This window comes from Bison bison, unplaced genomic scaffold, assembly GCF_000754665.1.
Source record: "Bison bison bison isolate TAMUID 2011002044 unplaced genomic scaffold, Bison_UMD1.0 scf7180017862559, whole genome shotgun sequence".
In the NCBI taxonomy this organism is placed as follows: Eukaryota; Metazoa; Chordata; class Mammalia; order Artiodactyla; family Bovidae; genus Bison; species Bison bison.
Window position 1 is genome coordinate 22502 of NW_011493131.1, and position 9800 is coordinate 32301.

General features: G+C 38.6%; 1 protein-coding gene across 1 annotated transcript; it reads left to right on the plus strand.

The window, feature by feature from the left end:
• The first annotated feature begins 5152 nt into the window (after positions 1–5152).
• LOC104983417 (olfactory receptor 4Q3-like) lies at positions 5153–6114 on the plus strand. Its single transcript, XM_010832863.1, is given in 2 exon segments — positions 5153–6059; positions 6062–6114. Coding segments are annotated over 2 exon segments (960 nt in total).
• The last annotated feature ends 3686 nt before the right edge of the window (positions 6115–9800 follow it).

Below are 9800 nucleotides of genomic sequence, written 5' to 3' on the forward strand. Positions count from 1 at the left end.
TCGTGGTCAGGGAACTAAGATCCCTCAAGCCAAGCTGCCAAACAAACAAGCCAAAAAAGAATGTCAACATATTTTTTAAAAGGCCAGACATCTGCTTTCCTAATAACTTTTCCTTGTAAGGGGACAGAGACCTTCTTGCATTCTATCATGGCAATTGATTTAAACTTCTAGTTTAAAAAGTCTAAAAGTCTAAAAGCTAGTGGGTAAAGATGTCATTTAACATCTTTACCCACTAGCTTCAGGTAGATGTGTCAACATGCTGATTAACAGATGTGGAAATATTCTTTGGAGAAAAGTTAATGACCATCCAGTAATTAAAAAAAAGAAATTTAATGGACTAGTTTAACAGCAGATCAGAGAGCAGATAAAAGATATATTAACTCGAGACTACATAAGAAGAATAAGGAATGCATTCTGAATAGATAAAAAAGAGAAAAATGAAAGAGAAGTTAAAGTGGAAGTCCAATATTAGTTTGACAAATGAAAAAGATGAGAGAAGCAGACAGAAGCAAATATTTAAAGACAAAATGTTTGAAACTTTTTATAGATTTGGTCAAGCACAAAAATCTACAGTCTCAAAGAGCAAGCCCAACACATTACAAACAGTATAAATAAGAATAGATTCATAGGTATATGAGTTGTATGTAAGCAACAGAAAACTAAAGACAAAAATATTGCTTGAAAAGAAACAAGAGAAAAAAATTGATTGATTACATCTCCAGAAGTAGGACTTATGCAGAAAGTTGATTGCTCAATATCTACAGTGAAAACTATATGTGGAATTATATCTTGAATATTCTGGGAGAGAAACTGCCAAATCAGAACTGCATCAGCAGGAACAACATCCATGGAGGATCGGTGTTAAACAAAGACACGTTAAATAAAAGCAGTGTGGAGAAACATGTGAGGTGTGCCCTTCCTAACTCTAATAAATATCCAGACTTTGTGTTTTACTTCTTTAGACATAATTTTTAAACAATCTATATCTGAGAGTTCTTTTATAAACCATGTGTGATAAGCCCAGTGTCTGAAGTCTGGGTGTCTGTCTCTTGTGTCTGAGCTTTTTGTTGGCTCTAATTTGTGACACTTTGCTATATTGTATTTTGTGGTAAGAAAAATAACAGCACCAAAGATGTCAGGGGCCTAATCCTCAGACTAACATATTCCAAACCTGTGAATCTGCTACTTCACCTGGTGAAATGGACTTTGATGTACTAAGATAAGGAGTTTCAGCTGGGAAAACTTTCAGTTTCCAGGTGGCCCCATTCAAGGTGTATCCTTGTGTCCTTAAGAGCCTTGAACCTTTCCTGGTTTCAGGAACCAGAAAGATGGTAGGTGTGAGACAAGGCTTGATTTAGTGTTACAGGCTTTGAAGATTCTTGCCAAAGCCCCCAGAAAGAACTATAGCCCTGCCAACACTGATTTTTATCACAGCAAGACTTTGTTAGACTTCTGACCTATAGAATTATAAAGATAATAAATTTATTTGTTAAGCCACTGAGTTGGTGGTCATTTGTTGCATTACTGTAGCAGTACAAAAGTATTACAACCAAAAAAAATTTTTTTAAGTAATACAGTTGTCTTTGGCATTGTCTGCTCATTGTCCTTGAAAAAGATGTTTGTGTGGATTCTGTGAGACCCAGGAGGAAAATCCCTTCCTCATCCAGGGTTTGGGCTTGTGGCTATCAGGCACCAGAGGACACTATTTGTTAAGGATATCCCTAAATGAAAGCAAAGTCTGAGATTCCTGATATGTAAACTAAGGCCGCCACATTCATGAGGGCCTCTCTGTAACCCCAGCTTCTCAAGGGCTTTTTTTTTCTTTCCATCTACTTATTACCAAGGCAACCTTCCCTACATACAGTTCCCTAGAATTGGAGTGAGAAGCATGTTTAGTTCTGATTTTTCTATTTTTATACATTATATATATTATAGAATGGCTATTTGATAACAGTTTGATAGGGTGTTTAACTACCCTTAGACGATGTTAAGGCATATTTTTATTTTCACCTCTTTAAGAAACAAAAAGGAATTTTTGTGACTATAGGAATTCATAAAATGTGTGCTTATTCCTATCTGCTGAGATGTTTGTGTATGACAAAAATCCTCACGTATCATTTTGTTGACAAGTGTAAGTAATATAGGTTGTTGAGACTCTACTAGATACATAGGTGGCAAGGAAATACAAATGTATATGCAAGACAATAGATATGTTTTTACTTATTAAGAGCAAAGAAGAGTAATTTGTTTGAAAACATAAATGGCTAGTTCATTTCAGTTCAGTTCAGTCGCTCAGTCGTGTCCAACTCTTTGCAACCCCATGAACTGCAGCACACCAGGCCTCCCTGTCCATCACCAACTCCCGGAGTCCACCCATCCCGGAGTCCACCCAAACCCATGTCCACTGAGTTGGTGATGCCATCCAACCATCTCATCCTCTGTTGTCCCCTTCTCTTCCTGCCCTCAATCTTTCCCAGCGTCGGGGTCTTTTCCAATGAGTCAGTTCTTCTCATCAGGTGGCCAAAGTATTGGAGTTTCAGCTTCAACATCAGTCCTTCCAATGAACACCCAGGACTGATCTCCTTATGCTGGATATATATAAAATAAAAATGATAAAACATAAAATTTGAGATGAGACAGAACAATTTAGAAGTTTGAAGGGAAGTATATTACTTACTTTAGTTCAAAGTAACTGAAATAATTTTTTCTAAATAAATATTATTTTGGGTTAATTTTCTATCTCTGTTCATTGCAAACCTAAAAATGGTGGAATGTCAACTATGCTTATGGGAAATAATTCTTAGGATAAAACTGACTTAGAAATTTTTATCTAGATTAAGAAGATAATGAATGGCCTATTAAGAAGCCATAGATGAGGCTGATGAGAAGACATAGATTTGGGCATTCTGGAGAGCAATGACTCTAATGACTGGGTATGTTTCTTTCAGGGACCCTGGAGCTATGCTGATGCAGTTGGATGGGTGATATTGACCTCAACAATGCCTGAATAATCTAACTCAGTGTGGGTCCTACTCTCACCTGCGTGTATCTCTTCTTTTCCCTCGAACTGTCACTTTGCAGTGGGAGGGAAAAAAAATCTAAAAACCTGTCTGCCATGAGAACTTCTTCTGCAAGAGAGAAATGTCTGATATTATCCTGCTGGTATGCTTTATTTCTTAGTCTTATCGTAAAGTGAAATCCAAGTATAAGTGTTACCTTTTAATGTCATGTTAAAATGTTATTTAACAAGCCTACTTAAGGCTCATCTAACTCTAGAAGGATGTAATTTTAACCTAGTATTTGCTATTTATGGGATTTCAGATGTGTACAGTTATATAGTTAGATATAATAGAAAACTGATAAACTGTTTTAATTTTCTTGTTAGTGTGGGGGAAAAAATCCCAAATGTTAAGGTTGTGTTTTCCTTTAGGGCATTAACTGGCTTATATATACCTTAGAAATTTTATTTTAGTGTTCTTTTTTATACCGTGATTATATAAAATCATTATTTAATATAAAATCATTATTTATATTGTTTTTTTGAATTGGCTTTGTCATCCTACCATCCCTCATTAAAGAATTAAATACAATTTTGACATGTGTTCATCATCTATTTCAGAATTATGTTTTTTAAATTTATTTTTTATTGAAGGATAATTGTTTTACAGAATTTTGTTGTTTTCTTTCAAACTTCAACATGAATCAGCCATATCAGAATTATGTTTTATAACATAAAAAATTTTACTTTGACAGCAACATAGTCAGTTACTAAAGATAGCATCTTTGTTTTCTGGATAAGATCCATACATAGGCACCAGTTAGAGAAGATGCTTGAAGTATCATCAAGAGACTTGTGCTGTATTAAGACTGTAACACCCTGAAGGAAGTGTTCCTGCTTGTACAGCTTCCTATGGTAACTTGGCATTTATCATTCAGCCTAACCCACTCCAGGAAGCATGGTTGGGAAACCACTGAGAATTGTTTTACTCAGATAACAGACTGACATATGGAAAACTGGTAGCACACGTAGTGTCAAATTAATCAATACGAAGTAGGTAAATGGGAGGGCTGTGTTGTACAATAAGGTCTGACTTTCAGAACCTTCAGAGCCCAAGGTCAGCTTTCCAGCAAGAACTGACATGCAGACAACTCAAACAACAGCAGCCCAGGGAATCCCAGGAGCTCATTAGGCTGAATAGTGGCATAAAGACCATAAAAGCTTCAGATACAGACAAAACCCTAGAGAGAAGGGATCTCTCCAGTCCTTACAACCAGCCCTCAATTAAGGCTTGACTCATAAGAACACCATGAGGGCACAGACAGGGCAACTTTGATGGTCATCTGAGAATTTCTCATTTTGCTAGCCTGAGACTATGAAGAAGGAGCTGGTGGAATGAAGAGCAGGGTAAAATGTTCTTTCTTTGAAACTGCATAGTTCCTGATATTCAATGATGTAAGTTTCTCAGATCTCCAGTCTCCTCCCTTATACCTCTTTCTGACTCTGAAATCCTTTTTATACCTCCTGTTGTTCATACTCTTTTTTTCTATATACTGACATTTATAAATCTTAAATTTAAGAAATAATTTGAGTCTTGTTCTTGTTTTATGCACTTAGAAGCATTTACAGAACAATGAAATTCCCACAGCATCAGGGAATTCTAGGGATGGTAGTATTTTGGAAGGTGGCTACAAGATTTGGATAAGACAGGATCAAATTTACATAACAGAAGGCACTGGATTCATGGGGGCTTCCCTGGAAGCTCAACAATAAAGAATTCATTTGCCAATGTAGGAGATGCAGGTTCAATCCCTGGGGTGGGAAGATGCCCTGAAGAAGGAAATGGTAATCCACTACAGCGGGTTCGTCAACTGGGAAATCCCATGGATGGAGGAAGCTGGCAGGCTGCAGTCCATGGGGTGACAAAAGAGTCGGACACTACTTAGTGGTAATACAACGATAGCTGGATTCATGGCAATACTGTCCTGAGCCTACCTAATTCTAATATAACCCATCTGGATCCTAATTCCCGTTTCTTCCATTATTTCAGTTTCCTCTTTCTTCTTCTTTTTTTTTTTTGCCTTTTGTCTAGCTTAAATCTCTCTTGTTCTAATTTAATTCATCTTTCTTAGGTCACTTGGTATTCTTGACCTGATGAAAAAAGAAAATGATTCTAAGGTGACAGAATTTGTTCTTCTGGGTCTATCATCATCCTTGGAGCTGCAGCTATTTCTCTTCTTAATATTTCTGTTGTTTTACATGGCCATTGTCCTGGGAAACCTCTTGATAGTGGTAACAGTGCGAGCTGATACTCACCTGCTCCAATCACCTATGTACTATTTTTTGGGCCACCTATCCTTCATTGACCTATGCCTGAGCTGTGTTACTGTGCCCAAGATGTTAGGAGATTTCCTACAGGAGGACAAGATCATCTCTTTTTCCGGATGCCTGGCCCAGATCTGCTTCCTGCACTTTCTGGGGGCCAGTGAGATGTTTCTGCTGACAGCCATGGCCTATGATAGGTATATTGCCATATGTAATCCTTTGCAGTACCTGACAGTCATGAACCACCAGCTCTGCTTTCAGATGGTTGTTGCCTGTTGGTGTGGGGGTTTTGTCCATTCTATCATACAGGTCACACTGGTCATTCAGCTGCCTTTCTGTGGGCCCAATAAACTGGACAACTTCTACTGTGACGTCCCACAGGTCATCAAGCTAGCCTGCACAGACACATATGTAGTAGAAGTGCTGATGGTCTCGAAGAGTGGTCTATTGTCTCTTGTCTGTTTCTTGGTTTTGCTCTTCTCTTATGCTGTCATCCTGGTCACCCTGAGAACTCGCTTCCGCCAGGGCCAGAGCAGGGCACTCTCTACCTGTGCCTCCCACCTAACAGTGGTCAGTCTGATCTTTGTGCCGTGTGTATTCATCTACCTGAGACCTTTCTGCAGCTTCTCTGTGGACAAAGTTTTCTCTGTCTTCTACACAGTGATCACACCTATGTTGAACCCCCTCATTTATACTCTCAGAAACACTGATATGAAGACAGCTATGAAGAAGCTGAGAAAAAAACATGTGACATCCTGCTGCCATGTCCAAGAATGAACAGGAAGAGGTGATTTAGAAAATATATTCTTTCTTAACACTCTTAACTCATCCTATACCTGAGTACATGCATGAGAAGAAATTTGGTGACTTTGGTATAAAAGAGAAGGCAGTATAAAAATTATAATGCACTGTTCTTGATTATAGCTGGGAGGCATAGGTGACTGTATCAGGTGTCAAATATTAAGCAAGGACCTCAGTAGTGTTTACTGGCCCACATATGATAATAAGAATTGAGTACTAAGGTCAAAGGGACACGTTGAAAGATCAGCTCTTCTAGCCTTTTGCCTATAAGTGGTCTTCCTTTATTCATTTCCCTTTTAAGCTCTTTTCAAATGAAAGAAGATTGTACAGCTCCTTTTGTGTCCTAGTCCTCTAGAGTATAACATTTCCTGGTGTCCAGAAGTTCCTTCTGAGGTCTCATCAGAGAATCTTCCAAGGCAATGTGAATCCCTTTTGTTTTGTCTGCAACAAAGCTTGAAAACATCACAAACTAGCCTGTATAATAGTGGTCACCCAGGAACTATTTGTACATTGTGCCAATTTTTGGAAATGCAGTTGAACAACTCATTTGATTGAACATAAGCTCTTAATGAAGTTTATGTGTAAAGGAAAGGAAGTCTAAGGGTGCTGGAGTGAGGGAAGCTCTCAGCATTCTGCTGTAGAGAATTCTTTAGAAGAGCCATTCCATTTCACCTAGAGTTTTTCTTTTAGCTGAATTATTGGGAGAGAACTGATAAGATTGTTCTTTAACTGTTCACAATGTTTAAGAGTTCTGAACTCTAAAGGAAAAAGAGAAAGAAATGAGCTATGGTTTAAAGCACCCACCTACCTGGTTCCTGCCCTTGAAGAACTATTGCTCTGCCCAGAAGTGCTTTGAAAAGTAAGTAATATTATTCAACTGTGTTTTTACCAACTCCATTTTGATAAATAATATCTTGCCGAAGATCATGTAGAAAAAGTGTAATTAACCAAGAAAGCTAGAAACTTTAATTAAGTCTAAGTTAATATTTTTTTCTCCCCAGGAAGAGTATTAATACAATCATATGAACTAACTACTTTTTTTCAATTATACCTGCATAGGATCTCGAGACCTAGGAGATCCTTAAAAAAAGATTGACCAGAACATTTATATTTAAGATTATCTAGGTGACTCAGTGGTAAAAATCTGCCTGCCAAGCAGGAGATGTGGGTTTGATCCCTGGGTCAGGAAGATCCCCTGAAGAAGGAAATGGCAACCCACACCAGTATTCTTGCCTCGGAAATCCCATGGATAGAGGATCCTGGAGGGCTACAGGGTCGCAAAGGGTAGGACATGACAGTGATTAAACAACTACAACAAACCTATGACTTAAGGCTCTTTGCAACTTTTTATGCCTATGAAGGAATTCATTCTATTTACTGAATAATAATAGAATGATGGACTTTGAAGAATATTTTTATATTTGATCTCTTTATTTTCTAATCAATTGCTATAGGGAGGCTTTTCTGATTACTTAGTTAAAAAGCATACTTCAGAAAAAAAAAGTCTGAATTTCTACCTAGTACTATGATTTACTAGGTAATTTGCAATACTTATTATGTAAGAGTTTTCTTTACATTGGAATAAAGAGTGGATTTTCAGTTTTATGCTGGGAGTTAGTGACTTTATGCTTAAGAAACTGTTTGTGTATGTGTGTGTGTGTGTGTGTGTGTGTATGTATATGTGGCTACAGAAGGAATTCTCAAAGACCAGGAACAAAGCTACCACTTGGGTGATTTCTTAACAGGATGAATGAGGGTGCATGGCCTCCTGGTACTGATTACATCCTCCTCTTTTCCTTTCACTCCATGATATTTCCACAGAGAACTATTGTCTACCATAGATATCCAGAAGGGCTGACATGAGGAAACTGCCAGTCAGAGTAGTGTATGAGTTGACAGGAGGGATTAAGTGGTGCTGAGAGTCAGCCAGGCACATTGTAGGAACATTGCAGGAACATGAAGCTCCAGGCTTTCTTATTGCATCAGCTGACTGCAACATCCCCTTTTTCTAATGCCTCTTTCATAGGAAAATTGAAGGCCTTAGGAAATCACACTTATTAGAGGGTAACAAGTATTATTTTGTTTAACTTTCCTGAGAACCCTGTGGGGCAGATACTATTATTTTATTGTCCTCATCAAACAAAGAGATAATCGAGAGGTTAAGTCTCTTGTCCTCTGGTAAATAGTGGAGCTGGACCATGATGAGGATGTCAAACTCCAAAGTCCACACTTCTCACCTCTCTATTCTACTCCCCCAGGCATTTGCGCTCACATACTGTCTTCGAATACTATTCACCTTCCCCAGGTGGATAGTGAGAGCCTTTATAATTAGATATCTGGGTGACCTGTTGATGCCTGGGGGAACTCCCAAATGCCAAAATGTCTACCACATTTCCAAGCACATAATAAGCTTTCAGCAAATAGCTGCTCACTCAGTGAATGGATAATAGATTAATAATGAATTCACAAAGGAATAATGAATGAATGAGTATAAAAGGATCCAAAAATAGGATTTATTTATTAAAGGAACATCTTTCTGGAAATGTTTTTACTAGATGAGGAGTAAACACTGTGATAGCACACTGACTTCTTTTCCATAACACTTCATAATTTCTAGGGCTCTGAGAGAGGATAATTTGACAATCAGAAAGTTTCTGTTATCTTACATATTGTATATGTGTATACACACACACACACATATGACCCAACATGTAATTTCCTGTGTTCTGACCACCACATTTTAAAAGTCCTTTTGATATCTGGAACTGGTAGCATAATATTCAGAAAAGCAAGATACTGCCTTTTGCATTATCAGTTCTCTGCTGAGTGCTAAGTCGCTTCAGTTGTGTCCAGCTCTTTGTGACCTTATGGACTGTAGCTTGCCAGTCTTTGTCCATGAGATTCTCTAGGCAAGAATACTGGGGTGGGTTGTCATGACCCCTTCCAGGGGATCTTTCTGACCCAGGGATTGAACCCACCCATGTCTTTTATGTCTCCTGCATGGCAGACAGGTTCTTTACCATTAGCACCACCAAAAAGTTTTAGTAATAACTGCTGGGGTCCAGCCCCAGTGGGATCCAGGGGTACCCTCAGGATGACAGCCGAGGCGATTAGGGATAGATAGAAGAGAAAGAGGCTTAATCTTCCTTGATTAACACAGAAAGCCAATAAAGCTCCCGTATTCCAAGGAGTCATCCCGAAAGAAGAACAGAGACAGAAAAGGAGGGAAAAGGAAAAAAAAGAACGACATGGGGAGACCAAGCTTCGGTGAGCGAGGCCCATAACTTTATTTTCAAAAGGAACTTTTATACCTTGAATTGTACATAGAGGGAAATGAAAGATGCAAAGTCATACAGAGTCAGCCCAAACATTACATCTGTTTTGTCTTTATTGAAACCAGGATTTTTTCTGCCTAATTTTCCCATAAACAATGTTGTGTACATTATCTTTTGGCCTTGGAGGCCTGTGGACATTTTATGACCCTTTTCGGACACGACTGAACGACTTCACCTTCACTTTTTCACTTTTGTGCATTGGAGAAGGAAATGGCAACCCACTCCAGTGTTCTTGCCTGGAGAATTCCAGGGGCAGGAGAGCCTGGTGGGCTGACATCATTGGGGTCACACAGAGTTAGACAGGACTGAAGTGACTTAGCAGCAGCAGCAGCAGCCCACCC